This window comes from Desmodus rotundus, chromosome 12 (genome assembly GCF_022682495.2).
Source record: "Desmodus rotundus isolate HL8 chromosome 12, HLdesRot8A.1, whole genome shotgun sequence".
NCBI classification, from domain to species: domain Eukaryota; kingdom Metazoa; phylum Chordata; class Mammalia; order Chiroptera; family Phyllostomidae; genus Desmodus; species Desmodus rotundus.
In genome coordinates, this window is record NC_071398.1 from 7,881,806 (window position 1) to 7,909,326 (window position 27,521).

At 50.6% G+C, this 27,521-nt stretch overlaps 1 protein-coding gene across 3 annotated transcripts in view; it reads left to right on the forward strand.

Annotated features, from left to right (window-relative positions):
* Nucleotides 1–868: 868 nt before the first annotated feature.
* Nucleotides 869–27,521, forward strand: part of NLRC5 (NLR family CARD domain containing 5) — a 76,985-nt gene continuing 50,332 nt past the window's right edge. Inside the window, exons 1-5 of one of the 3 annotated variants that reach the window (XM_053916121.1) lie at nucleotides 869–958; nucleotides 22,691–22,810; nucleotides 24,890–25,044; nucleotides 25,232–25,540; nucleotides 26,263–26,322. In XM_053916121.1, the coding sequence (XP_053772096.1) occupies nucleotides 25,243–25,540; nucleotides 26,263–26,322 (358 nt within the window). In that variant the 5' untranslated portion in view covers nucleotides 869–958; nucleotides 22,691–22,810; nucleotides 24,890–25,044; nucleotides 25,232–25,242. The remainder of the gene's footprint in view (nucleotides 959–22,690; nucleotides 22,811–24,889; nucleotides 25,045–25,231; nucleotides 25,541–26,262; nucleotides 26,323–27,521) is intronic. The other 2 variants (XM_045188368.2, XM_045188369.2) reach the window with 2 other exon arrangements.

A 27,521-nucleotide genomic window follows, 5' to 3' on the forward strand; every position in this document is an offset into this window, starting at 1 on the left:
ATGACAGCCTGAAAGCTGCTTCACTTCGGGGGTGTCACCAGGAGGCGCAAGGAAGACCTTTCCAGCAGGCAGACTTGTCCGCAGGGTGCATACGCCCCCTGCAGGAGGACGGAGCTCCCTGTCATCGCTCGGATGCCACAAGCCAGGGGGGGAGGCTGCAGGGAGGCTTCAAGAGGGCAGCTGGACTAGTGGCCGTTCAGGACTGCCATTGACCCCCTCCTGGGGGTGCCATCTCACTTTCCTTCTTGTCCCTCTGGTCCCCTTGGTTCCATCACTTCCTCATCTCTGCCTGTTTCCCTTGTCCGACTTAGGCAAGTTCCTGCACTTTCTCCTCTCTGGGCCTCAGTTTGCTCCTCTGCAAAATGGGGTAATACTTGCACCTGTATTTGTAGGGTTAGCCCGAGGATCAAATAAGATGAATTAGGTGATAGAGTTTGGCACCAGTCAGAGGGCCCAGAGCTCAGTTAATAAGACCCATTATTGTCCCCTCCCTTCATTGGAGAGAGCAGCACAGGGCAGGACTCCTGGGTACTCAGTGTCCTCCTCACCCCCCCCCCCCAACCATCCTGTCCTCTTATCCCATCCTGTCCCACCTCCCCTTACTCTCCAAGGAGGCAGGAGAGCTGAATGCAGCCTGGGGAGCCCTGACCCCATCCCACATGCGTGCCCCGGGTGAGCCAACCCTTAACCCCTGCCTCAGTTTGGCATGTATGAAAGGGGCTTGCGCCCAGCCATGCCCCTCGGGGCTGTCTCTGGATCCCACAAAAGTCACTACACCCCAGAAAGCTCCGAGGCGCGGGCTGGTGCCCGAATCCCCACCCCCACAGGAGGACGGGCACCTCGAATCCACGTGATTTCCCGGCAGCAGCAGCCGGCTCCAGGCGCTGGGCTAGCTGGGCGGCTGGAGGCGGCTACTTTCAGTTTCGTGTAGAGTGCAGCGTGGTGAGCGGCGCGGCTGGTGAGTGCGGGCAGAGGCCGCGGGCGCCGCGGGTCTGCGGGGGCGGCGGCGTGAGAGGGGCTGAGCGGTCGGGGTGCGAATGCCCACCCGAGTGGGGAGGAGGGCACGCCAGGGGGCTCTGGAGTGGGAGGTGGCCATCAGGTGGGATGACCAGGTGGGTGGCCAGGTAGACACGGACGGAACTGACAGGACAGACAGAACTGACCGGAGACGCGGGGACGGGGACTGATGAGACTGATGGATGCACACACCCACGGCACAGGACCGAGGAACTGATCTCCGTTTGGGCAGAGGGGAATCCCATGGCCGGGGCAGCGCGCTGCTTGCTGCCCCGCAGAGTTTGGGGAATAAGTTGCGTGCGAGCTGCGCAGGAAAGCGGTCGAGGTGACCCAGGGCGCAACTCATCCGCCGCTGCGACCCCGTGCTGTCCCTGCCTCCCTGCCCTCAGAAGCTCCTGTCACTGCTGGAGCTCCAACTTTTAATTGCTTTCTAAAGAATTACAGAAGTAACACTGCTCGTTATGCACAATGCAGACTTTTTAGCCTAAAAAGCTTTTCTTGTTGTTTTTTTATGGACAATTCTAAACGTATGCAAAAGTAGGAGGAACACAATTGGGTGGAGCCGAAGGTACTTGCTAGGTTTGATACAATTGAAACCCCATGGAACAACGGCTACACAGTTTCCTCTCCACCACATCTCATTTTTAACCAGATGGAAGACAGACAGCAGAGCAACTCCACTGAAATATTTCAAAATGTACTAAAAGATGAGTCATTTTAAAAACAAAACCGTCAGCATGCTTTAAACATTTTAACAATAATTCCTTAATGTCAAACCGTCCAGGCTATTTCTAATGAATGTTCGAACCTCGTAAGTAATTGGTGAACGTTACTTGTGTTTTGCATTTCCATGTGCACTTTTTTTTTTTTTTTTTTAAAGCCAGTTTTCTCTCTTGGGAGGCCAGAACCTGGAATTTGCTGGGGTGGCCATTTGCAGGGGTACGGGAGAGGTCCACCACCTTCAGCACCCTTTGCATTGATTTATAAGTTGGGGGTTCTTATGTTTCCTCTTTGAATGGTTGCGGGTTCCGCAGTCTTAAAAAGCTGCTTGGAAACCAGCACTCCCCAGCCTCACAAGCCTGGGTGTGGCAGGAGGTGGGCTGTATTCCACAGCAGGACCTGGAGCCTTATCCTTCTAAAGGAGCTGTAAGCCCAGAAAAGCACTAGGCTTGGTCTCCACTGGAGAACAGAGAGGGAGAGAAAGCTGATGACAGCAAGGTCCACCTAGGTTCCCCAACCAACGTGTCTTCCCCAAACCTTACTGGTCTCCAGACATGGCACCAACTTGACTGGCGCCTGCATGGTAGACGGACAGAGGGGGCTCTCAGCACCTTGAGTTTGCTGGGTGACCATGGACTCACTACCGCACACCTCAGAGATATTTCGGTCTGGTTCCAGACCACTGCAATAAAGCAAATGTCTCCATAAAGCAAGTCACACACAATTTTCGCTTCCCAGTGCATATAAAAGTTATGTTTACACTATACTGTAGTCTATAACATGGACAATAGTATTATGTCTTAAAAAACAATGTACATACCTTAATTAATCGATACTCGAGCCCTGACAGGTGTGGCTCAGTTGGTTGGGCATCATCCCACAGGGCAGGGGCATTGCTGGTTTGATTTCCAGTCGGAGCACATGCCAGGGTTGCAGGTTCAGGCCCCGGGAGGCAGCTGATCAGTGTTTCTCTGGCGCGTTGATGTTTCTCTCCCTGTCTTTCTCCCTCCCTTCCCCTCTGTCTAAAAATAAATAAGTAAAAAACTTTTTTAAAGAAGTACTTGAGCCCCGGCTGGTAAGGCTCAGCTGGTTGGAGCATCATCTCATGAACTAAACGGTGGCAGGTTTGATTCCCTGTCAGGGCACATGCCTGGGTTGCAAGTTCAGTCCTGGGTGGGGAGGGTCAGGGTGAGTAGGAGAGGCAACTGCTCCAGTTTCTAGCATCAGTGTTTCGCTCCTTTGCTTTCTCCCGCCCTTCCCCTCCCTCTAAAATCAATGAGCACATCTTCAGGTGAGAATTTAAAAAAAAAACTTGACTGCTAAAAATGCTATGAGCCCTTGGTGAGCGGTGACCTTTTTGCGGCGGGGAGGGGCTTGTTTCGATGTTGACAATGCGCTGTCTGTGGAAAAAGGACGGAAAATGAAGCGCGGGCCTCACTTTCTGTCAGCAGAATGGGGGTTGATGGTACATCCCCCAAAGCACGTTTCATGGGTTGGATGAGGTGAGCGTGAGGTGCGCCCAGCACACGGGCAACCATAAATGCTGTGCGAGCACAGTGGGTCTTTGATGGAGGCCGGGGAGCAGGAGGGCAAGTTCTTGGTGATGCTCACACTCTGCTGAGCCTGCTTCTCGGTCAGATAGAGGTGACTGATGTATGCAGGGCCAGGTCAGTCTCCTCGCACCCCAACATACCCCCCGCCCCGCCCCGCCCCTCTGAGGAAAGGTCAGCAGAACTGCTTAGTAGGTCTCTTCCCATCTGTTGTGGATTAAATTTGTGTCCCTGAGAAAGATATGTTGAAGTCCCAACCCCTGGAACCTCAGAATGTGACTTTATGTGGAAATAGGGTCCGAGCTGATGTGATTAGTTAAGGTGAGGTCACACTGGAGCAGGTAGGTGGGCCCTTAATTCAGTACGGCTGGTGTCTGCACAAGGGAAGAGATGAACATAAAGACAGAGACATGGCAGAAGGGTGCCACGTGAATCCGGAGGCAGCGATGGGAATAATGTGTCTGCAAGCCAAGAACTATAAGATTGTTCTTGTTGGCAACCACAACAAGTCAGTAGAGGTAAGGGAGGGTCCTTCCCTTCAGAGGGACCAGGGCCCTGCCAACACCTGATTTCAGACTTCCAGCCAGCCTCCAGAGCCATGGGGGAATAAGTTTCTGTCATTTTATTGCACTGGGTTTTATGGTCCTTTGTTACAGCTGGAACAAAGCTAGACACACCGACTCCCCTCTGCCTTCCGCACAGAGCTGTCCTCCCGACCAAGTGAATTAATGCCAGTGCCGATACTTTGTAAAAACTTCTTGCAAGTGTTCTGAGGATGTGAACTACTGGTTTTCTTTGCTGGGTTTATTTTTTGAGTGTTGGCTGGGTGGTGACCCAAACTTTACCTTGGCTGAAACTCAGTCTGCAAGTTGTCAACGTAAGAAATATCTAGACCTGTAGAGAACTGTTTTTTTGCACCACACTGACAATTGCTGGAAGCAAAATCTCAAGGAGCTGAGAAAATGCTCCGGAGCATGGCAGTTTTGCAGCTCATTTTATACCCTGGAATCAAAGGAGCAGATGGTAGGTGGGTTACATGAACTCCACTGGTGGTAGGTTAAGGGGGTGGGAGAAAGCAACGGAGGAAACCTCTGGGGCTCAATAAAGGGTAGGACAGAGAGACCAATACCTCTTTGACATCGGTGGGGACAGGAGGGTTAATATACACAGCACACAGCCCTGGTTGGTATGGCTCAGTTGGTTGAAGTGTCCTCCTGTAGACTGAAAGGTCTGGGGTTCGATTCCCAGTCAGGGCACATACTCAGCTTGCGGGTTCAATCCCTGGACGGGGCACGTACAAGAAAATAACAGATTGATGTTTCTCACCCTCCCTCTCTCTAAGAAGTAATGGGAAAAAATGTCCTTGGGTGGGGATAAAAAATTTGCATAGGATTTTACATATGTCTTTAAGGAAAACATACAGGAGGAGATTTGCAAGGTCAAGGGAAATACGCAGTTTGAACTTTGATAAATATAACAAGTTTGCCTCCTGTTGTGCAGATTTTTACTCCACACCCTTCCCAACAAACTTTTTGCGTTATCAAACTTTTCCATATTTGCAGTCTGGGAGATGAATAATGGTATCTGTTTTTCCCCCGTTGCTCTTATCATGAATGATGTTGAGCATCTTTTAAAATATTTAAGGGTCGCTCATAGTTCCTTTTCCATAGACTGTTCATATCCTTTGCCCACTTTTCCATTGGGTTGTTGGTCTTTTTCCTATTGAGCTGTGAAAGCACTTTACGGATTAAGAAATTAGCTCTTAGTCTGTAATGTAAGTAAACCGTCATTTTTCGTGGCTGCTTTACCCATAGAATGGCTGAACCACCTCCATCTTTCTTAAATATTTAGATGGGTTCTTGGTTTTCCTGTTTTATATAAAAAACAAGATGTGCCATTTTACTTCCCTCTCTTGGCAATTCCTCTCAGGGGAGGAATTATTTTTGGGAAAAGATCTTGATAGGATTGGGGGGGGTGTGGCCTGTGTGCAAAGTGGTCAGTAGGGACCAGGATTTTTTTTTGGGGGGACGACTCTTCATTGAGCATGTATGTGGGGTGGAGGGCTACATTTGCTCCTAAAAGGAAGGGAGGAGGGGGAGAAGTAGAGGCTAGGCCACACAGGGAGAAGAACCCCCAAAACTTCTCAGTGGTGGGATGGCCAAAAGGCATCTTCGGTCCAGCGAGGCCCCTGTTCTGTGTGAAGCGGGTACCAGCCACATAGACGCCGCTCGGGCTCTGCCCTGCGGTGGTCATTTACCTGCTCCCATCTGCTCAGTTTCTTCAACACAAGGAGCCCTGTGAGCGGCGCTGGCAACAGCTGGGAGCATGACAAAGTCCCCACCCCCTGGAGCTGATGTGCCAATAGCAGCAGACAAAAAAAAAAGTATACCGAGGTGTGTGGTAAACATCCGGTGGTGGGGACTGCCTTGAAGAAAGACCGAGCAGAAAGCAGGGGAGGGGACAGGTGGAGGGAGAGGTCCGGCTTGGCCTTCTGCTGGGAAAATGGAGGGCTGTTGGAAAAGGAAGCCGTGAACCCTGATGGTGCCTGGAGAAAGAGGGAGCCAGGCAGAGGCAATGGGGAAAAAGAGGAGGGGAGGGAGGAATGGAAAAAGGGAAGGAGTAGGGGAAGGGTGGTGTGAGGAGGAAGGTAAGGACGGGTTACTTCCTGTGAGTGAATGGTTTGCAAGTAATTTAAGGAAAGGCCAGAGGAGACTGCACCTTTGCAACCCCCCACCCCTCCCCTGGGGGGAGGTCTGTCCCGGGCCATGGTATTTCACGTGACTTGGCATCTGTGTCAGGAAAGGTGGGGCCACCCTGCGGATCGGACTGCCAATGCGGGGAATGTCCTCCTAGCTAGAGCTTCGCTCACATTCTGGATGGTTTCCTTCGGCTGGGTTCTCGGCGTGGACTTCTAAAGGGATAGATGGACATTATTTTTAATCCTCTGTTGTAAAATACACACAACACAAAATTTCCCATCCTCACCACTTTAAGTGTACGAGGCAGTGGTGCCATGTACATCTGCACGGCCATCACCGCCACCCACCCCTGTGGCTCCTTTCGTCTTGTAGAACTGAAACCCGGGGCCCACTATGCAATTATTCCCCCTGCTTTCCCCCTCGGCCCCTGGTAACCACTGCTCTACCTTCTGTCTATATGAACTGGACGGCTTTAAGTTCCTCACAGAAGTGCATCCTGCCGGATTCGTCTTCTTTCGACTGGCTTATCTCACTCAGGGTAATGTCCTCGACGTTCATCCACGTGGTAGCGTGGGTCAGGGTTTGCTTCCATCTGAAGCTGATAAGTGTCCATGCTTGTGTGTATACTGCATTTCGCGTGCCCGTTCGCTCCTCGGTGGATACTTGCGTTGCTTCCATGTCTTGCCTATTGTGGATAGCGATGCTGTGCACACGGGTGTGTAAATATCTCCTTGCGACCCTGCTTTCAGTCTTTGGGGTACATACCCAGCAGTGGAATTGCCGGATCCTGTCCTAATCCTATTTTTAATTTTTTGAGGAGACTCCACACTGGTTTTCATAGTGGCTGCACCATTTTCCCTTCCTGCCAGCAGGGCACGAGGGCTCCAGTTTTTCCACACCCTGGCCAACAGTTGTTTTCTGGGTTTTTTGATAATAGCCTTGCTAATGAGTGTGAGGTGGTATCTTATTGTAGTTTTTGATTCACATTTCCCTAATGATTCGTGATACTGAGCATCTTTTTTGTATGTATTGACCATTCATATACCTTCTTTGGAGAAGCGTCTGTTCAAGTCCTTTGCCCATTTGTGAATCGGCCTGCTTGCTGTTTTGTCGTTGACTTTTAGGAGTCCTCTCTATATTCCGGATGTTAAGCCCTATCCCTTATCAGATACTTGTTTTGCTAGTATTTTCTCCCATTCTGTGGGTTGCCTTTTTACTCTGTAAATAGTGTCTTTTGAGCTACATGTTTCTAAGTTTCCGTGAAGTCTAATTTGTCTGTTTATTTTTGTCCTCTGTGCCTGTGGTGTCATGGCTGAGAAATCACAGCCGGATCCAATGTCATGAGCTTTCCTTCTGTGTTTGCTTCTGAGAGTTTGACTGTTTTAGGTCTTACGTTCAGATTCTTGATCCATTTTGAGTTTGTTTTTGTGTGTGGTGCTAGGGTCCAACTTCATTGTTTTGCATGTGGATATCCAGTTTTCCCAGCACTGTTTGTTGAAAAAAGTGTTCTTTCTCCATTAAAAGGTTTTAACACCTTTCAAAACTCATTTGACTATATATGTGAGAGTTTATTTCTGGGCTCTCTGTTCTCTGCCGTTGGTCTATATGTCTGTCTTTATGCCTATACCACACTGTTTCGTATTTGTATTCTGTTACTTTGATAAATTCATTTATTAGTTCTAAAAGGTTGTGTGTGTGTGCATGGGTGTGTGTGTGCATGTGTGTGTGTGTGGAGTCTTTAGGGTTTTCTACGTAAAAGATCATATCATTGGCAAACAGATAATTTTACTTCTCTCTTTCCAATTTGGAGGCCTTTAGTTTCATTTTCTTGCCTAACTGCTTTGGCTAGAACTTCCAGTACTGTGTTTAGTACAAGTGGGGAAAGCAGGCATCCTTGCCTTGTTACTGATCTTAGAGGAAAAGCCTCCAGTTTTTCTCACCGTTGAGTAGCGTGCTACAGGTTTTTCACACACGGCTTTTCTCAGGCAGAAATGGTTTCTTTCTATTTCTAGTTGGTTGAATGTTTTTATTGCGAAAGTGTGTTGACTTTTGTCAAATGCTTTTTCCTGCATCAACTGAGATGATCGTGTAGACTTTTCCCTTCGTGTTGTTGATGTGATGTATCGCACTGACCAATTTTCATATGTTGACCCATCCCTGCATTCCAGGAATAAATCCCACTTGGTCACGGTATACCATTTCTTTTCATAGGATGCCGGTTTCATTTGATGAGTGTTTTGTTGAGGATTGTTTCATTAGTGATCATAAAGGATATTGGTCTATAGATTTCCCTGTAGTGTCTTTGTCTGGCTTTGGTATCAGGGTAATGTGGACCTTCCAGAATGAGTTAGGAAGTGTGCCTCCTCTTCAATGTAGGAAAAATTTAAGAAGGATGGATGTTTTAAATGTTTGGCGGAATTTACCAGTGAGCTATCAGGTGTGGGACTTCTGTTGTTGTTGGGAGCTTTTTGGTTGACGATTCATCTACTTACTAGTAATAGGTCTATTGAGATTTTTCTTCTTTGTGATATGGCGTGGGTAGGTTTTGTGTTTCTAGGATTTTGTCCATTTCATCGGGGTTATTCAGTATCTCGTAATCCTTTTTATTTCTGTAGTCAGTAGTAATGGCCCCACTTTTGTTTCTGATTTTAGTAATTTGAGTTTTCTGTCTTTTCTCGTAGTTCATCATGCTGAAGGTTTGTCAATTTGTTGATGTTTTGAAGAACCAACCTCGGGTTTCATTGATTTTATTTTTTTCTAATTTTATATTCTCCATTTCATTTATCTCTAATCTTAATTTCCTTCCTTCTGTTAGCTTTGGACTTAGTTTGTTCTTTTTTTTTTAGTTCTTCTTTTTTAGTTCCTTAAGTTGTAAAAGTGGTTGATTTGCTTTTTAATGTAAGCATTTATAGCTATAAATTGTCTTGTCTTTTTGTTTTTTATAAATTAGTTTTGCTGGGTCTTTTTTAGATTTTATTTATTTACTTTTTAGAGAGGGGGGAGGGAGAAAGAAAGGTAGAGAAACATCAATGTACAAGAGATACAGCGATCAGTTGCCTCTTGCATGCCCCCAACAGGGGACCTGGCCTGCAACTCACACATGTGCCCTGACTGGGAATTGAACCGGTAACCTTTCAGTTCACAGGCTGGTATTCAATCCACTGAGCCACACCAGCCAGGGCTAAATTTTCTTGTCTTTTAATGTAAGCATGTACAGCTATCCATTTCCCCTTTAGCATTGCTTTCACTGTGTCCCATAAGTTTTGGTGTATTGAGTTTTTATTTTCATCCTTCTCTGAGTATTTTCTAACTTTCCTTGTGATTCGGTCTTGGATCTATCGGTTGTTTAAAAGCATGTTCTTTAATTTCTACAATTTTGTGAGTTTTCCAGGGGTTTTTTTTATGTTATTGATTTCTAACTTTATCCCATTGTGGCCAGAGGAGATACTTTGTATGATATCTACGTTTCACAATCTATTGAGACTTCATTTGTGGCCTAACCTGTGGCCTATCCTAGAAAATGCCCCATGCACCTTGCGAAGAATGTGCACGCAGCCACTACTGGGTGAAACATTCTGTCTGTGTCTGTTGGACCTGACTGGTGTGTTTTGTTGTGTCCTCTACTCGCTCGCTATCTTCTGTTTCATTGTCCGTCCACTACGGTGCGTCAGCATTGACGTCTCCAACTACTGCTGTAAAACTACTATTGTATTTCTCCCTTCAATATTGGCATTTTTTGGCTGTTATTCGGCGTGTAAATGTTTATAACTGGCGTATCTTCTTGCTGTACCAAACCTTTTGTTCATGCGTAATGCCCTTTGCCTCTTTGGCACTTTCGTTGTTATTTAGAAGGCGTCTTGTCTGATGTTGGCACGGCCACTCCTGCTTTCCTTTGGTTGTCATTTGCACGGAATACCCTTTTCCACCCTCTTCTTTCAACCTGTTTTGGTCTTTAAATCTCAAGTGAGTCTCTGGTAGACAGCATAGAGTTGGGTTATGTGTTTTTGTGTATTCTGCCAATCTGAAAGTTTAATCCATGTCAATTCAAAGTAATTACTGATAAGGAGTGACTTCTGCCATTTTGCCATTTGGTTTCTGTGCGCCCTACAGCTTTTTTGACCCTCATTGTTTGCATTTCTTTTGTTTTTAGTTATTTTATTGTTCAATTACAGTTTTCTGCATTTTCCCCCGTCCGACCCCCCCACCCTAGCCATCCGCACCTTCCTCCCCTGCTCCCACCCCCCCACTTTGGTTTTGTCCATGTGTCCTTTATAGTTGTTCCTGCTACATTTCTTTTGTGCTTAGTTAATTTTGTATAGTGAAGTGTTTAAGTTCCCTCTTAATTTTCTTTTGTGCACATTCTATAGCTATTTCTTTGTGGTTACCATGGGGATTACATTTAACATCCTAAAGTTATGACATTCTAATTTGAATTTATAGCAGCTTAACTTCAATAACATACAAAAACTGCTCCTTGGCAGCTCCATTCCCATCCCTTTCAGTGGTTGATGCCACAGAATTACGTCTTTATATATCCAGTGCTCAAAACATAAACTAACAATTGCCTTAAATGCAATAATTGCTCCTAATTTATGTGAAAACAAGATTTCGAATTACAAGCCAAACTTCCAGGAATACTAGCTTCTGTGCTAACAATTGTTTTTCTTTACATGGATCAGCCTCTTAAATCCTGCAGACAACAAAAAGCACGGTTACAAACCATTGTTACAATAACACTAGCTTTTATGATTGCCTGGGTACTTGCCTTTACAGAGGTCTTTGTTTTTCCGTGTGGCTTCGAGGTAGGGTCTAGCGCCCTTTCCTCTCACCCTGTCTTCCTCAAGGATTTCTTGTGGGGCAGGTGTACTAGTTAGTCACAGACTCCCTCAGCTTTTATCTATGGGGGGGTCTTGATTGCTCCCTCACTTTTGAAGGACAGTTTTGCTAACAGATGACTCTTCGTTGATAACTTTTTTCTTTTAGCGCTTTGAATTTATTGGCCCACTGCCTCCTGGCCTCCACAGTCTCTGCTGAGACATTGGCAGATAATCTTACCGAGGACCCATTACGTGATGGGATGGTTTGCTCTCTCTCATCGCTTTCCAAACCTGCTCCTTATCTTTGCCTTTGAAACTTTGCCCAGAATGTGTCTTGGTGTGGGTCCCTTGAGTGAATCATACCCGGGGTTTGTTGCGCTTCTTAGATGTTTATGTTCATCTCTTTCAACAAGTTGGAGAAGTTTTCAGTCGTTATTCTTTCAAATATTCCCTCTGCCACTTTCTCTCAGCCCTCCTGGGACTTCCACGATGCAAACACTGATCGATTTAATCGTGTTCCACAGGTCTTTCAGGGCCTGTTCTTCATCTTTTCTTCATTCTTTTCCCTTCTATTCTTCAGCCTCGATAATTTCCACTGTCCTCTCTCAAGTGTCCCTGATTCTTTCTTCCACCTGCTCAAATCTGGATTTGAATCCCTCTAGTAAATGTTTCACTTCAACCATTGTACTTTGCAGCTCCCGAATTTCTTTCTGGGTTTTGGTTTTTTTCGGATTTTTTCTCTCTTTACTGATATGTCCATTTTGGGCACATATCATTTTCTTGACTTTCTCCACATCTTCCTGTAGTTTTCTGAGCATTTTTAAGACAGTTATGTTAAACTCTTTGTCTACTATGTTGGCCACTAAGTCTTTTTCAGAGACAGGTTGTGTTGAATCATTTTTTTCCTTTGAATGGGCCACACTTTTCCATTTCTTTCTATGTCTTGTACTTTTTTTTTGTTGAACCCTGGACATATGAATTTAATAATATGGTAACTCTGGAAACCTGATTCTCTCCCCTTCCTCAGCGTTGCTGCTTTTTTTTTTTTTTTTTTTTAGTTGTTTGGGTTTGCTTTTTTTACTGTTGTAGATCGTACCTGTGCCAAGGATCAGCCTGAGGTGTAGAGTTAATGTCTACTTTTGCCTTTTCTGAGCCGTTTGGAGGAGGTGTGCAGTCCCTTTCTAATCTCTCCCACATGTGCGGTTGTTTTTGAGTGTCCTGGTCTTTAATGTGTGGCTCCTGAAAGGGAAAAACTGAAGAAGGCAGGAAGGAGTGGGACAGTCAAAGGCCCTTTTAGTTTCCTGGAAGTCACTTTACCTGGAAGGGGCGGGGCCTGCAACAATGGCGGCAGGTGCCGACAACAATGACATCCTGCCTGCCTGTCTGTCTGCTCCTCTGAGAACGTAAGCAGCCATCGGCACCCAGAGCACAGGGGGTCCCCAATATTTAGAAGTCAGGGTCCTTTTTATCCACCCTCGCTCCTCCAAGCTGTGTGCCAGAGGCTCCAGAACAACACGTGCCCAGCTGCCTGCCCCGTGGCTGGAGGGTGGGGCCTGGGTAACTGCTACTGTACTAAGAACTGAAGTGACAGGAATGAATCAGCCTAAGCCTTCTCCCAGAAACGGCAAGCCTTCAACAGACAGTTCCAAAACAGTTATACCAGGGAGAGAGTCTGCCAATGATGTTACCATCCAAGTGGGGAGGTAGGTTCCTAGTCGTTGCTCCTCCTCCATCTTCCCCGAATCCTCTCCCGGACATTGATTTTTCAAGTGTTTGAGACCATGTTGTTCAATCAATCTCTTAGAAGACTGTCCAGATGCAGAGGCTGCGGGTAGCGGGGAGTCACCCTGATTCCCTATCATCCATCTCCTGGGGGAGAGATGGAGCCTGTACCAGCCCCATACCCCAAGCCCCTATGCACCCCTGGCCTTGGCGACTCCTTCTGCCCCTCCTGGGGAAGTGGAGGGAACGCTCAAACCTCGGGAATGGTACTCTGAGGCATTCAGATCGCGTCACAGTGCCTGGTTTGATGAGAGAAATAGCTTGCTGTTACGCGTGTTTCCTGGGAGTCTCGTGGACAGTGTTCAGCGAAGCTGAGTCATAGAGATAGTCCGTAGTCTCTTCTCGGTTCTGTTTAATCCTTCCTGGTTTGTCAAGGAGGAAGCGCTGACGTCTCTACGGCCTCTCACATTCTTGATCTCTGTTTCGACCTCAGGAGGCCAGGCTTGCAGTCTGAGCCCCGGGAAGGGGCAGTACCCAATTCCAGCTCGACAGCTCCACTGTGTTTTGTGGTCCTTGGGTTTCTTGTCGGAGTGACCTTCCACTCCTGGTGGATGATACTTTAGAAAACAACATTAAAAGTGAAAGGACGGCTAGAAAAATTTTAAGAAAGTGATATTCTGGTTCTCAGATAAGGCAAAAATGTTCTCAGACATGGGTAAGAAGCCTTGGAAATTATCCACCTCCCCCTAAAGGGGGAGATGGTGGGAAAACTTCATGTCACATGTTTCTGCAACGTTTTGAACTTTTCCAATGAGCCAAGATTATATTTTATAAGCAGAAAAGTAACGAGCATCCGTGCAGACGATCATTTCCTTTGGAAAGACCGCTTGTTGACGGTGGTGGGTGCTTCAGGAGGAAAGGGGCCTCTGAGCTCAGCCTCAGTGTGAAACCCATGCTTTGCTTCTCGGCTTCTCAGAGTCCACTGATCCCTCTGTGAAAAGGAAGAAACACCTGCCTTGAAAGGCTCTCGAGGGCCCACTGAGGAAAGGCGGGTGGAATGCTGCGGCAAGATGCCCAGCCCGCGCTCATGGCTCCGTGTGTCCCCCAGGCGCCGTGCGCTCAGCAGGCATTAATGTCCCCAGTTCTCATTGGGACCCTGTGAAGTGGATGCAGAACCACTGCCCCCACTGGGATTTGAGGGGACTGCGCTGCAGAGAGGTTAAGAAATGTGCCCTACATTGCACAACACTAACTGTTGAATCAGGATTGGAACCCAAGCCTCCAGATGCCAGGGGGCCCCTTTATCAGCTCCACAGATCCCCCTGAGATACGCTTGCTTGACATACAAGTAAACTGTGGCTCAGAGAGGGCAGGGACTTGCCTGGTGTCACCCAGCAAGTCAGTTTGGGGCAGTGGGGTTCAGAGCCCAGGCTCCAACCTACCAGCCGACCCCTTGAACACCCTCTCCCCCAAACCTTTGTCCCAGCCATGTTTGATGTGTCTGGACACTGTTGGCCACCATGGGAGGAATGCTGCAGGTGACCCACCCTGGAAGCAAAACCCCTCTTTTAAACTTTAGAGGCCTAGCTTTCTGGTCATCGATCTTCTGTCTTCTTTCACTTAAAAAAAAAGTACCCATTTTAAACCAGCCAAGTCATATATGACTATTGTATTCTGCCGTGTATAATGCACACCCACCTTTTTGGCCCAAACTTTCAGGAAAAAAAGTCTTTCGTTTTAATTTTTTAATTCAAATATTTATTTCTTTATATTTAGAAACGAAACCGACGATCGTTTCCAGGGTATTATTTTGCATGCAGAAACTGTTAATGCTTTCTCGAGTTACACTTTTAACGCACAAGCATAAATAAAACCTTTATGCAGATACGGAATTAGTACTACCTATGTATAATGTGCATCCTTATTTCTCCCTCCAGAATTTGGGCAAAAAAGGGTACGTTATACACAGTAAAAGACGGCAAATCCCCTTGCAAAAAGCGAAACACTGTATACATAAGGTTAAATTCTCCCTTACTCACTGCTCCCCTCCTTGGGCTCCTTTCTCAGTTTGAATAACCAGTTCGGTTCCAGAACTTTAGGCCTTCGTATCATAAAGATAATACTTACATTGGGCTAACTCACTGCCAGGCCCCATGTGCGCACTTTACACGTAGTAACCATTTTAGCCCCATGACGGCCTTGTGAGGTGGAGGCTGTCATGGTCCCTGTTTTACAGAGGAGACTACTGAGGCCCCGACAGGCTGCATGACCGGCCTGATGCCACACAGCCTGCGGATGGGGAAAGGTTAGTCCCCAGCCTAGATGGCCTGGCTCTGAAAGTCACGCCCTTAACCTCTCAGCCGTTAAAAACAGTTTAGGATAGACCTGTGAGAGGAAATAGGGAGTTGGTTTTTGTTTACGTGTGTTCTTAAGAGCAGTGATATGTTCTGCGTGCCATTATGCAACGCGTCTTGTTTACTCGGTAACACATCTTGAAGGGCCAGGTGTGCCGACACAGTCAATGGCCTCGTGCCCATAACCCGGTGCTGTGGCTGCACAAAACTTTATGGGGATATGGGTTGTCCAAACCCCGCGACGGGAGGTCCTTACCAGTGCTCTGGGTGGCTCTCCGTGGGGCTTTCTGTCGAGGGCTTTGTTTGTGGAGTCAAAGAGCAGGTGCCCTGTAAGTTTTGAATTCACTACTAATTGGCCCTTCAAAGTGGGCCGACCAAGTGCCAGGCCGTGAACCTGAACTTCAGGATCCAACTTCTCTCCGGTGCGTCTGGAGGCTTCTTCCACCACCCATGTGTCCCCCCTCATGTGTCCCCCTGAACTTCAAAACCAGCACAAGAATCCCCCGGGTTTCCTCAGCTGCATGGGAGATAAAGAGGGGCTTTCCAGCCCTCAGCTTCATTTTCGGTTTGCTGTGGGTGTGGGTGTGCTGAGCCCGGACCTTTGTTTGAAGAGTTGGCAGACTCACAGAGAAGAGGCACAGGTGCCAAGGAAGAGGCCAGAGGTGGAGGTGGCCTTGAAACTCAGCAAGCAGGGCAGGTGAGCGTTAGTCAAGGGGAAATACCCTCAGGGTCTCATCGAAACATGGCCTTCCCATCCATGGCCCCTCGGAGGAAAAGAATCGCTTGGCTCCTGTTTGCTGGAGAGTCAGAGGTCCGGATGTGTCACTGCACACGGAGCCAGCCTCTCCCCGTCAGGAGTGGACAGGCAGGTGTCAAGGCCTCACAATGGCCTGGGGAGCTTCCCAAAGTACTGATGCCTGTGTTCTGTACTCAGGGGCCGCGCTGTGATTGGTCCAGGGGTAGCCCTCTGGAAGCTTTTAAAGACACCCCCGCCCCACGGTTCTGAAGTGCAGATCCCCCAGGCAGCAGCCTCTGGAGGCCCAGGACTTTGCTGGGTGGGGGCCTTGTCACCAAGGCCTTGCCATTCTCTTCCCGTGGGTGCTGGACCCAAACTGGCAGGGCCGCACAGGAAAGGCAAGGCCACTAGCTGTCCACCTGCTGTCCTAGCCAGCCAGGCCAGGGCTAGCTCCAGGGCCCTGGCCCCAGAGGAGGGTGTATCTGGAAACCCTAGAGGGTCCTTGGGTGGGAAGTCTAGGCCTTTCCAGCGGGGAGGTGGCTGTGTGAAAGGGGGAGATTTCGTGATAGGGGCTAAGACCCAGATTCCTAGATTCCAGGGACAAGGAGAGAGAGGCTTTGGGGGGTTTGGAACACAGGCCGCCCAGGCCCAGGCCTGAGGCTCAGAGCTCACTCTCTGGAGCACCTTCCACTCCTATATGGCTTCGAGATAAGGAGATGTTTGTTCAGCTCCCAGCTCTGCAACTCTCAGGCTGGTGACGTCAGCAGGTCCCCTGAATGCTGGGAGCCTCGGTCTCTATGTCAGTAAAGCACTATGACCATGCATTTCAAGTCCTGCAGGACCTTGCCATTGTGAGCAACAGTTGCCCCTTATGTCATCATCCCCCGTGGACATGTGTGGTGTCCAGGATCCCTCTTGCCTGCTCTGTCAGCTTTTGTGGGTGATGGGGGAGATAGCTGCTAACATCTCCCTGAAGGGGTACCCGTAAGGCCCCATGAAATGAGGCGGTTTCTGAGGTGGGCTGCAGTGACCTCCCAGGGAGAGCCCGCTGGGTCGTCTGGCCTTGCCTTTGCTTCTTAGCCACTGAGAATGCCAGAAAGGCCTTCCCCTCGCACAGCCACGGTCTCCCCACCTGTACAATGGACCTGGCATGGACCCCACAGTCAGGACCCTCCTGGCTCTGTCCCCCTTTGCCTCTAGACTCAAGCACCCTGCAAAGCCTCAGACTGAGATCTGCAACCCCCGGGGAAGGCGGAGGCCCTGGCCTCTCTGTGGCCAACTCCAGCAGGGCTCGGCGTGGAGGGTTCTGCCAGGACCTGTGGCTTAGTGGGCACTGGTCCACCCCAGGTCTCCAGGCCTGGCCTGCTCCCTTGGTCCTGAGAAACCAACTTCAATGGCACTTTCTCTGCTTTCAGAAATATTTCTGTCCAAGTGTCTGTTGTGGCTGTGGGTGCCTTTCTTATCATCCCCACCAGCAACCACATCCTTTCCGGCCCTGGGGTTAGCACCTCCTTATTTCTGTCCCTCTTTTCCTCCTGCGCCTGTGCTCAGTTGCTCTCATCTATCCTTGCTTCAGTTGCCCTGGCCTGGGGGCCCACAGCAGAACTAGAGATCTGCCACGGGGACAGGGCTTCTGCCCTCCCACAGGCGCTCTCCTCCACCTGACACCCCCAGGCCCTTCCCCAGAACAGGTAAGGCCGGTGGTGCCCCCCCTTGTGGAAATGAGGAAACAGGTCCCAACAAGCCTGGGGATGTATTAGCACCTGTCTCTCCTTACCACAAAGCCTCATGGGGGCTCCCCCTTAATCCAAGTCTGGAGAGTCAGGACGAGGAAAGAGCCAAAGGAATCGTGGCCAGAAGTCTGTGACTCAAGTCGTATTTCCCCTTCCATCCCTCCCTTCCTCCTGTGTGCCCCGCGCCAGGGGCTGGGCCTCCTTTGGAAACAAAAACACCACTGGTGATGATAGCGACCAGGTCCTAAGCTTCCCTCGTGTGCTGGGCCCATCAGGGCTTTAAGTTTTAATTTTTCTGAGGGCATCACAGGATCTCATCCTCCATCTGCCAACATCTTGCCACCTAGAGGTTACTATTACCCCCCAGAGCAGACACTGTGGGCGCTCCCTCTTGCATCTGCTAGATCCCCCATAATCGGCAGCACCCCACCCCGCATCCGCCGTGGGTGTCGATGATAATCGCTGCACCTTCCCCAAAGGGTTATGCTTGGCTGACTGTAATTGCCTCTGGCACCCCTCCCTCCTCTACCCACTAGGCAGCACCCATAGCCAGTGAGTGACTGGCAGATATGAGGCGCAACCTCCCACTCCTCTTGCTGCTTGGCAGGACAAACTCTTAAGTGAGAGAGCCAAGGCCACACTACCTGGCTACCTGCTGCCCTAGCCTGGCAGCAGGACTGGCTCCAGGGAACCCTGGACCCTGAGGAAGTGGCATCTGCAAACCCTAGAGGGTCCTTGGGTAGAAAGTCCTTTGGTTCACACTCCAGAGCTCCCCATGGGTCAGGCTGAAACCACGTCCTAGCTTAGCTTCTTCCTCCACCCTATCCTGCCTCCCGTACCCCTCAATAAATAACTTTTATAGACACACCTGCCCTGGGCTCTGCTTCTAGCAGCCTGACCTAGGACACCCCCAGTCTGTAGATGAGGATGCTGAGGCACCAAGGGATGAAGTAACCTGGTCAAAGCTCCATGGCTGGTAACTAGGACAGACACAGACCCAGCGCCCTGGGCCAGGGGTCTGCTCTCATCCAGAGTCAGACACTGCCTCTGCCCTCCACGAGGCCTCAGCCTGCTGAGGGGAGGTGGTCTGCCTGGAGGAAGTGGCAATACAGAGTGGCAAAACCTCTCCATGTTGGGGAAGAGAAAGGAGAGAGCACTAGGGAGTGACACCCCACTGCGGGCCTGGCTGGGTTGGGAAGGCAGCCTGGAAGACTTCCCTGAGAAGGGAAGTGGAGCCGGGTCTGGCAGGGGGAGGAGGAGTTTGCAAGGTGGGACGAAAAGGGAAGGGCATTTGAGGCAGAGAAAGGTCCTTGTACAAGGCTGGGTGTTGTAAAAGGACCAGAGGACTGGAGGCGGGGCTGGGAGTATGGTCACGGCCACGGTCACGGCCACGGGAGTGTGAGGGCCAGCGGGGCTAGGAGCCAGTGGCAAGGACCATTTTTGCATGCACCCTTTGAACCTTTCTCGGACACCTGCTTTGTAGAAGTCCTATGAACGTGGAATGACTCTCCCTTGGAAGTGGTGGGAAGTTGAGAGGCGGTACAGAGAGAAATGAGGTAAGACCAGGGTGGAGTCTTAGAGACAATGGGGCCAGGTGTGTGTGTGCATGTGCCTGCGTGTGTGCACATGTGTGCTTGCATACGCGCATGTGCATGTGGGTGGGCTGGAGGCAGACACTCCCTGACAAAGGGAACAGGCAGGGCAAAGGCCTGGGGCTGCAGTGAGGGAATGGCCTGAGTTCTCCACTCCCCTCTGACCTCCAGCCAGTAAGCACCTCCAGGGAGCAGGACAGAGTCCCCGAGAGCACCAGGTGGAAGGGAGCTCCCATGCAGACCCTCAGTGAGACCAGCGCCCAGACAGGGCCAGGAGTTACGCCCCTGCCCTTTTCCCCCTCGCAGGCTGGACCCAGAGTGGCGAGTCCACTGGACTGCAAATCTGCCCACCCGGGCTCCCTTTGGGCGCCAACTGTGTGACCCTCGGCGGTTCACCACCTCCGAGTCCCTGTTAGATCACCCAGGGGCGCACCGGTGAGGGAGATTGGTAGAGGTAACACTTCGGATAGAAGGCCAGGGACCGTGTGCTAAGAACTTTCTTGACAAAATGAGCAGTTTTCTCAGAAAAACATCAATTGCCCCAGTTAAACAAGTGGAAGACAACCTCTACAATGAGAGAAATTTGAAAGTTATCAAGTTTGACGTTTTTTTAAAAACTGTCCAAAGACATTGCTAGGGTGGAGAAAATCTTTGGCTCTCACGCAAGGTGAGAAGAGAAGGTTCTGAGAGACAAAGGTATGTGGTGTGATCCACATTTGAACTTGATGATCTGACCCCCACCCCCCGCCCGGCCCCATGGAGGATGTTGGACCAGGGCAGAAGAAGGGAGACCAGTTCTCCTGGTCCAGGAATCTGGGTGAGAGATGCAGGTGCCAGGTCTAGGTGGCAGCAGTAAAGGATGTGAGATTCTGTGATGCCCTTGGGAAAATTAAGCCACCTTTGGCCTGAGCTCCAGGAAGCACGAGGCCACCCTCCACTGAAATGAGGAAGGTGAGGGCAGGAGCTGGCACTTTGGAGGGGAGACCAGGCACCCAGGCCCAGCCAGGGCTGGACTTGGAAATTTTGTTATTTTTTTAAAGGTTTTATTTATTTATTTTTAGAGAGGAGAAGGGAGGGAGAAAGAGCGGGAGAGAAACATCAATGTGTGGTTGCCTTTCGCGCATACCCCCGCTGGGGTTGGGGGTACCTGGCCCGCAACCCAGGCATGTGCCCTGACTGAGAATCGAACTGGCAACCCTTTGGTTTGCAGGCCGGCGCTCAGTCCACTGAGCCACACCAGCCAGGGCTGGACGTGCAAATTTTAAATGCACACAAGGCATCCAAGAGGAGTTGTTGTGAGAGTTAAAATAGATAAAGTCTAAAGGCTCATGCCTGCCATTTAGCAAATATTCTTTGCATTCTCTGCTCAACTTTTCCAACCTCAGTGCCAGTGAAAATGGGCTTTTGTCCCCACGACACACATAAAAACATCAAACTAAAACGCAGAATAAAACACGGCCTCAAGACGCATGAACCGTGAGCTGGAATTGTCAGCCTCTGCCTGTCATAGTTGATGCCGATACTCACCTCCCTCCTTGCCTTCCTAAGTCTGCTAACGTCGTCGTCACGCTACCTACGGAACTTCCCTTTCTGTGAGGCATCGCTGGTACTTTCTTGTGCTTACTCATCATCATGCGTGTCTCTTCCTTACGTGTTGGGGGAATGTCTGTTCTGTTTATTAAGGTAAATGTTCTTACTTTTTTTTTAAATCCAAACATGCCTGTGAAGGAGTTTGAATGGTACAAGGTGGTCCAAGAGGACAGTGTAAAGGGCTCTCCTTTGCCTGTGTCCCCAGGTCCCCTCCCCAGACAATCCTGCCACCAATTTCTCACTAGCCCTAGAGTCGGTCTTTATGCATGCAAGGACACACTCACACACGCACACTAAAAACAAGCACGTGCACAGTTTTTAACATTTGCGTTGGCTTATTAGAATACACTGGAACTTTTTTCACTGAGCACAGTGTTTCGTGGTTCACGCCTATCGCTGAGTGATATTCCATGGTGGAGAGGTACGGAAACGGGGTCCTTGTGACATTGATTACATTGAGTTTTGAATCCCAGCCGAAGGGGGAAGGATCCCCTGAGGAACACTGGGAAGGACCACAAAGAGCTGAATTCGCCTCAGCAGGGTCTGGCGCCTGCTGAGTTACTACTCCCTTTATATGCTGCTTGTGAAGCTAATTGGAACCTGCTCTGCGGTGGTCTGAAGCTGGCCACTAGCTATGTTGGTTCTGGGGCCTCTCAGGAGGGACTCTGGTGCAGCCCAATATCAGATGCTACCTATGAGTGGCCCTGGGCAACCTGTGTTGAGCTACAAAGCGATCCACGGTTTGCAGCTGCGGCTGCTGGGCCCCCGGGGGCTGTGCGGGAAGGATCAAGCTATGCGCCAACGCTGGCTTTTACCAGCACCGGGGGCAGGGTAAGCAAAAGTCCCAAGGAACCCTGCCATCCACCTCCACCTGCCTGCACCTGCCGGCTGCCTGTTAGGCTCAGTCACTGAAACAGTGGCGTGAGGTAGGACGACTCAGCAATGTCCCAGGTCATACCAAGTCTAGCTGCCACCTGCTAGGTGCTTGCACACCTTTGTGGTGGGGTGGGGTCTCAGAGAGCCATCAGCAGGGGTTATCAGGCCCTGACAGACCCACGTTTGTCCGTGTGTCGGGAAGGCTCGGTACCTGTCCTGTCATGCGTGCTATGGAAAAATGGCCCCAGTCCTAGAGCTACGAAACTCAGTCTGTCCTGGATTCAGCCCGACCTCAATGGGGCAGAGTCAACCAGAGTCCTGGGGTGGGGCCACCAGGAGCCCCAAGGGTGGGGCTCGCAGATCTCCCACGGTGGGGAGGCCAGCGAGTGGGGCTTCATCTCCCTCTGCTCCTGCCTCCCTTCATTTCTGCTGTTAGAGTTTGACAACTTCGTTTAAAGAAATGTCGTCCGCGCCCTCAGTCCCTCTCCAACAGAAGCTATTTTCCTTTTTTATTTCTAACTTCAGTTCTGATCTCTGTTATGTTAGAACGAGCCCGACTTAGGTGGATTTATCTAACGTTCTGGAACTTTGTAGTTACCGTCTTCGCCCGTCACAGATGCACAGTCGGCGCACATCCTGGTCTTTGGCCTGTCTTTCCCTTCCACGTCCTGTTTAGAGTCGTTTTTCTCGCCCATCCCGAGGTGTCAGGTGACAGTCCCCAAGGCTGTGTTCAGCGCACGTGTGTGCCACAGCACCCATTTACTCCGCTCGGGGCAGGCAGCGATTGATGCCTCTGGGTGCTCTCTTTCCGAACAACATTGACTCTGATTTGTTTAAAAACGACTTCCTGATGTAAATAGACAAACTTGCAAACCCGCAGCTTTCCAGTTTATCGGGAAAAGCAGTTGGCAGCTGAGGTGAGGATTATTCCAGTTCCTCCCAGCAAAGGAGCTGTAGTGAGTCGGCCGTATGTGAAGGGCACGCAAGGACACCACAAGTCCCTGTGAGGTGCATGTCTGAGTCGGAAGAGAGAGAGGGGCCTCCCCTGGGCCAGGTGTGGCAGACAGGCAGGCAGGACCCCGGGGAGGGCCAGCGGTGCCCCGTCCAGGGACAAAAGGAGCTGTGGTCGGGAAGAACAGATCTGTGCCTGAAGGGGAGGGGACTGTTCCAGGGTCACGTGTCCTGAGAGGTGTCTGCTGAGGCGGGGAAGGGCTGGTGCCTCCTTACAGCATTCCTCTCGGGTTCTGGAACACGGGCAGAGCACCCTGTCTCCTCTCTCCTCAGGGACCTGCCCTGCAGAAACAATGTGCAAATCCAGCTCGAAGCACAGGACTGGCCAGGCTGCCCGTGAGACCCTCGCCACCGCGGACGCCCTAGAGCATCTATGATGAACTGAGAAGCCAAGTAGGTGACCTTTCCCCTTTGCCGCCCCTGTTTCTCCCATCACTCCCCGCCTACCGCCAAGACGGCTCCCTACGCAGATGTAACCCCACCGGGCCGTCCCCAGCACGACAAGCTGCCCTTGGCTGCCATTCAAGGTGAGGGTGGAAGTCGTTGGACACAGAAGGTCAGCAAGGACCTGAGATGGCATCCAATCTACCCATTTCATAGACAGTATAACCGAAGCCCAGAGCATTTAGCCAAAGCACGTTCTACTGACGTTTCCAATTTCAAGGGGGCAGAGAAATGCAATCCTACCAAGGGACCAGAGGGGAGGAAGAGAATGTCTCAGAATTAGTTGTAGAGCTGGGGCAGGAATGCCAGCCTCCTGTAAGTCTGGGGCTGCGGATCTGTCTACTGTAGTCCCACCTCCAAGGCTCTTTCCCACAGAAGTCTCAATGACTGATATGCTTCTCCCCCCAGGAAGCTTGCCCTTAAAGGGCTCGACACATTCACCGCAAGGGGCTTGAGCCCCAGTGGGGGAAAGAAGCACTGTGTTAGACTGGCGGGAGGGGAAACTTGAGGATAAAGAACCCCAGAAATTACATCCTCCAAGGCACTCCTTACTCTGCCTGGCACTTGCTGTCCTGAGTGGCTTCTTTATGGGCAGCGTGGACTTTGGCCGTGATAGCCCGGGAAAGGAGGCCCAGGCCATGGTCCCATTGTCCAGGTCACACAAAGTTCAGGGGCTTAGTCCTTGTCTGCTACCGTCGAGGACTCCAGGGCCTTGGAAATTTGATGCCTCGGGCTGAGAAATCTCAGTTTTGAGCCTGCCTCTGCCATGGACATGCAGTGGGACCTCGGGCACATCCTTTACTCTTTGGTGACCTTAGTGTTTCCATGTGCTCGGTGGGGAGTGGTGATCGCCACCTGCCCCATGGATGTGAGCGGGTTTCATGAATTCTAAAGTTCTATGCCTGAGCGAGGAGTTATTTTTATTAGTCTGGTTGGGGAGGGATGAGGCCAGAGGGGGGTTGGAGACACATGCTCAGCAGGCCTCTGCTGGGGTCAAGGGAACTCCTAGGGTCTGAACCCCAAGACACATTGTCCGTGTCCCTGCCTCTGGGGGTCGATAAGGCTGGCTCCTGGTGGGCCTCCTAGCCTTTTCGGAGTTAGAAGTGGAGGTCTCTGGAGTGAGGGTTCGAGGAGGCACGGAAAGCACTTAGAACAGTGCCCCGCACATAGTTGGTGCTTTCTGAGTGTCGCTGCAGTTATTAAGGGAATAGTACCAGGAGGTACATTTGGAAAAATTTTAGCATATTCCCTGGTATGACCACCAACCAGTTAGTCAACTAATCCCCACTTCTTGGACATTTGGGGAGTTTCCAGTTTTTAAGTAATATAAAATATCCCTGCAGTACACAGCATTGTAATGAAAGTTTGATGTCCCTCCGTGATTGTTTCCTAAGGCTACAATGCCAGAAACGGCGTTGCTGAATCAAAGGGACCGCACACTTTTAGGCTTCTGCTGTGTAAGCGTCCTTGCCTTATTTTGGAACTCCTACCAGCAGGCTGTTTGAGAGTTCTGGTTTAAAAGGGGAAAATTTGCCTAGAGAGAGAAGAGGGTTTGCATTGGGTAAGATTAGATTTTATTGTGAGTAGCAGACAGCCCTAAATAACAGTGCTTTGAACAGAATAGAAATGTATCTCCTTGTCATGTAATACAAGTTCAACGTTAGAGAGTCCAGGGCAGGTGGAAAGTGTTACCCTCCACCTTCCTGAGGCCTGGCTTCCACCTCGTGATCCAATGTGGCTGCCCAAGGTTCAGCCATCACGTCGACATTCCAGCCGACAGGAAGAAGTAAAGAAGGATATACGACACTTCTACCTACATCCCAGTGGCCAAAACTTAATGACATCTAACTGCAAGGGAGACTGGGAAATAGTCTATTCCAGATAGGCAAGGAATATTCAGGGGTTCTAGTACTAAGGAAGAAAAGGAGAACAAATTTGGGGGGACAGATAGCTTAGCTCAGACAGAGAGCATCACAGAAGAGTCCATGGAAACATAATAAGTAAAGCATTCTCGGATACCACCTACAGGGAATGAACTAGACCGTTTCAGAGCCAGTACACAGGCGCAGTTGGCGGGGGATCGATGCCGAAGAAGGAGGTTAATCTCTGGGACTGATCCCTGGGCAAAGGCGCTGGGACTCCACAGAGAGGCCACTTGTCTGCCTAGTCTCCGCCCCTCAAATGTGTGTGGGAGGAGTTCTTGACTGTCCCCTTTGGCTTCCCCCCAGCTTGCTTAGCCCACTGCTCACCCGTCCCCCAGCTCGCCTGCTCCCCAGCTCGCCTGCTCCCCAGCTCGCCTGTTCCCTCCAGCTCACCTGTTCCCTCCAGCTCACCTGTTCCCCAGCTCACCTGCCCACCCTGTCCCTGCAGGGTCACTCCTCATGGACCCCATTAGCTTCCAGCTGGACACCAACAACAAGTGGGTTTGTCTTGTGAGGCTGCTCAGCAATGACCCAGAGTGGCTGAATGCCAAGATGAAGTTCTTCCTCCCCAACATGGACCTGGGCTCCAGGAACGAGGCCCCAGACCCCACAAAGAAGGTCTTCCTACAACTCCAGGAGCTGCAAGCCCAAGGCCCGGCCACCTGGCAGGCGTTCATCCACTGTGTGTGCATGGAGCTGGAGGTGCCTCTGCAGCTGGAGGTGCTGCTGCTGAGCACTTCGGGCCATGAAGGAGGCGGTAAGGGCGTGCATGAGAGGTGCAGACAGGCCCTGAAAAAGCGGGGACCCACCCAAGTCACACCGAGAAGGCAAGGCCCAGCCAGGAACAAAATGCCATGTTTCTGGACGCTTCCCAGAGCAAATTTCCTAAAGCTACCACATCAGCGGGAAACCAGGGGAACCACCCCAGTTGTCCAGGGAGGCAGGATGCAAGGAGAGAAAGGACGGGTGACTCCTTCCCGCCAGGAAATTCCAAACAGCCCATAATACCCAAGAGGTTTCTTTTGCAAGGCGATCAGAAGCAGTCCGGGGAGAAACCTCTGGCTTGTACTGACGGGCAGGCAGATTGAATCTGTTCAGGGCAGTGGGCATTTCTCGGGCCCCTTCTGTTCACATAGCACGGTGGGGAAACAGTGAGAACTCACTCCACAGCTGCACCACAAGGCAGCATGCAGGAAATGCAAGGGGCTCACCAGTGCACAAACACGTGCACACATGTGCACACGTGCGCACACACACCTTCCCGTGCACAAATCTATATGCATGCATACTTTGTGCGCCTGGCCGCCTTCGGGGCCCACCTCCCGCTGCGCCCTCCACAGGCCGCTGAGGGTAGTAAACTTTGCTTCTCCCTTGCTGGGGGACCCACGCTTTGGGATAAGCCCTGAGCCAGACATCGGAGACTGGAGCTGGTCCCGGCCCGTCCCAACGGTGTATGCTATCCTCCCTTCTCTCACCCAGGGTTTCCCAGTCCTTTGGAAACTGGCGAAGAAAGCAAACCTGAACCTCAGCTCGGCCATGGTGAGGCCCTGGGTTGGGGAGCAGGAGGCGGGTGGTAAGCAAGTTCCCACATCAGACCTGGAGGAGGCTGATGGGAACAGGTCACAGCCATGTCCCATAAACCATCCTCTGATCCATTTGCTCTTGTCCCCTGCCCCTCACCATGACTCCCACCTCCTCCCCCTTTCTGGCCCTCAAGGCTTTGGCCTGCCCCAGGGGTCTAGCCTGGAGCCTCCTGGGAGAGCTTACATTGTCGGTTCCTGGGCTCTGCCAGAATCCTCCATCTGGCCTTGCTCGGGGAAGCCTGTTCTCACTTTCCTGTCCCCAGGCCTCGGGGCCTCAGGCTCCAGCCCCATTGGGTCACACCCCTCTCCGTTCAGACAGCTTGGGCCTGACGGACCTATGTCCTGCTGTCCATGCCCAGGGAGCCTCTGGTGATTTTCTGGGGCACAGAGGGGCCCACCATCAAATGCAGACCATCTCACCGATTCTTGGGCCACGCTCTGTTCTCAGAATGTTTCATTCTTTCTACTGCGGCAAAATACACATATCAGAAAATTGACCACCTTACCCATTTTAAGTGCACAGGCCAGTAGCATTAAATACACTTGCACCGCTGTGCAGCCAATCACACCACCCGCCTCCAGAGTCTCTTCTTCTTGTAAAACTGAAACTCTGTCCCCGTCAAACGGTGACTCCCCCCTCCGCCTGCCCCTCGCCCTTGGTCACGTCCACCTTGCTTTGTGTCTTTCCGATTTTGAATACTCTTAAGTACCTCATGTAAGTGGAGTCATTTTGTGACTGGCTTGTTTCACTCAGCCAGTAGTCAGGGTTCATCCCTGGGGTGGCGTGCATCAGAATTCTCTTCCTTTTTAAAGCTAATATCCCATTGTGTGGAGAGACCACATTTTACTTATTTAGCCGTTGATGGACAGACACTTGTTTTGCTCTCGTGTTTTAACCGTTATGAATAATGCTGCTGTGAACGTGGGTGAACAGCTATTTCTTCAAGACCCTGCTTGCAAGTCTTTTGTGTATGTATCTAGAGCCCAGGGTCTTACGGCAGTTCCATTTTTAATTTTTGGAGACACCTCCACACTGCTTTCCAGAGCAGCTGCACCACTTGACGTTCCTACAACAGCGCACAAGGGCCCCCAGTTCTCCACATCCTCGCCAACACTTACTACTTTCTGTTGTTAATGATAGTAACCATCCCAATG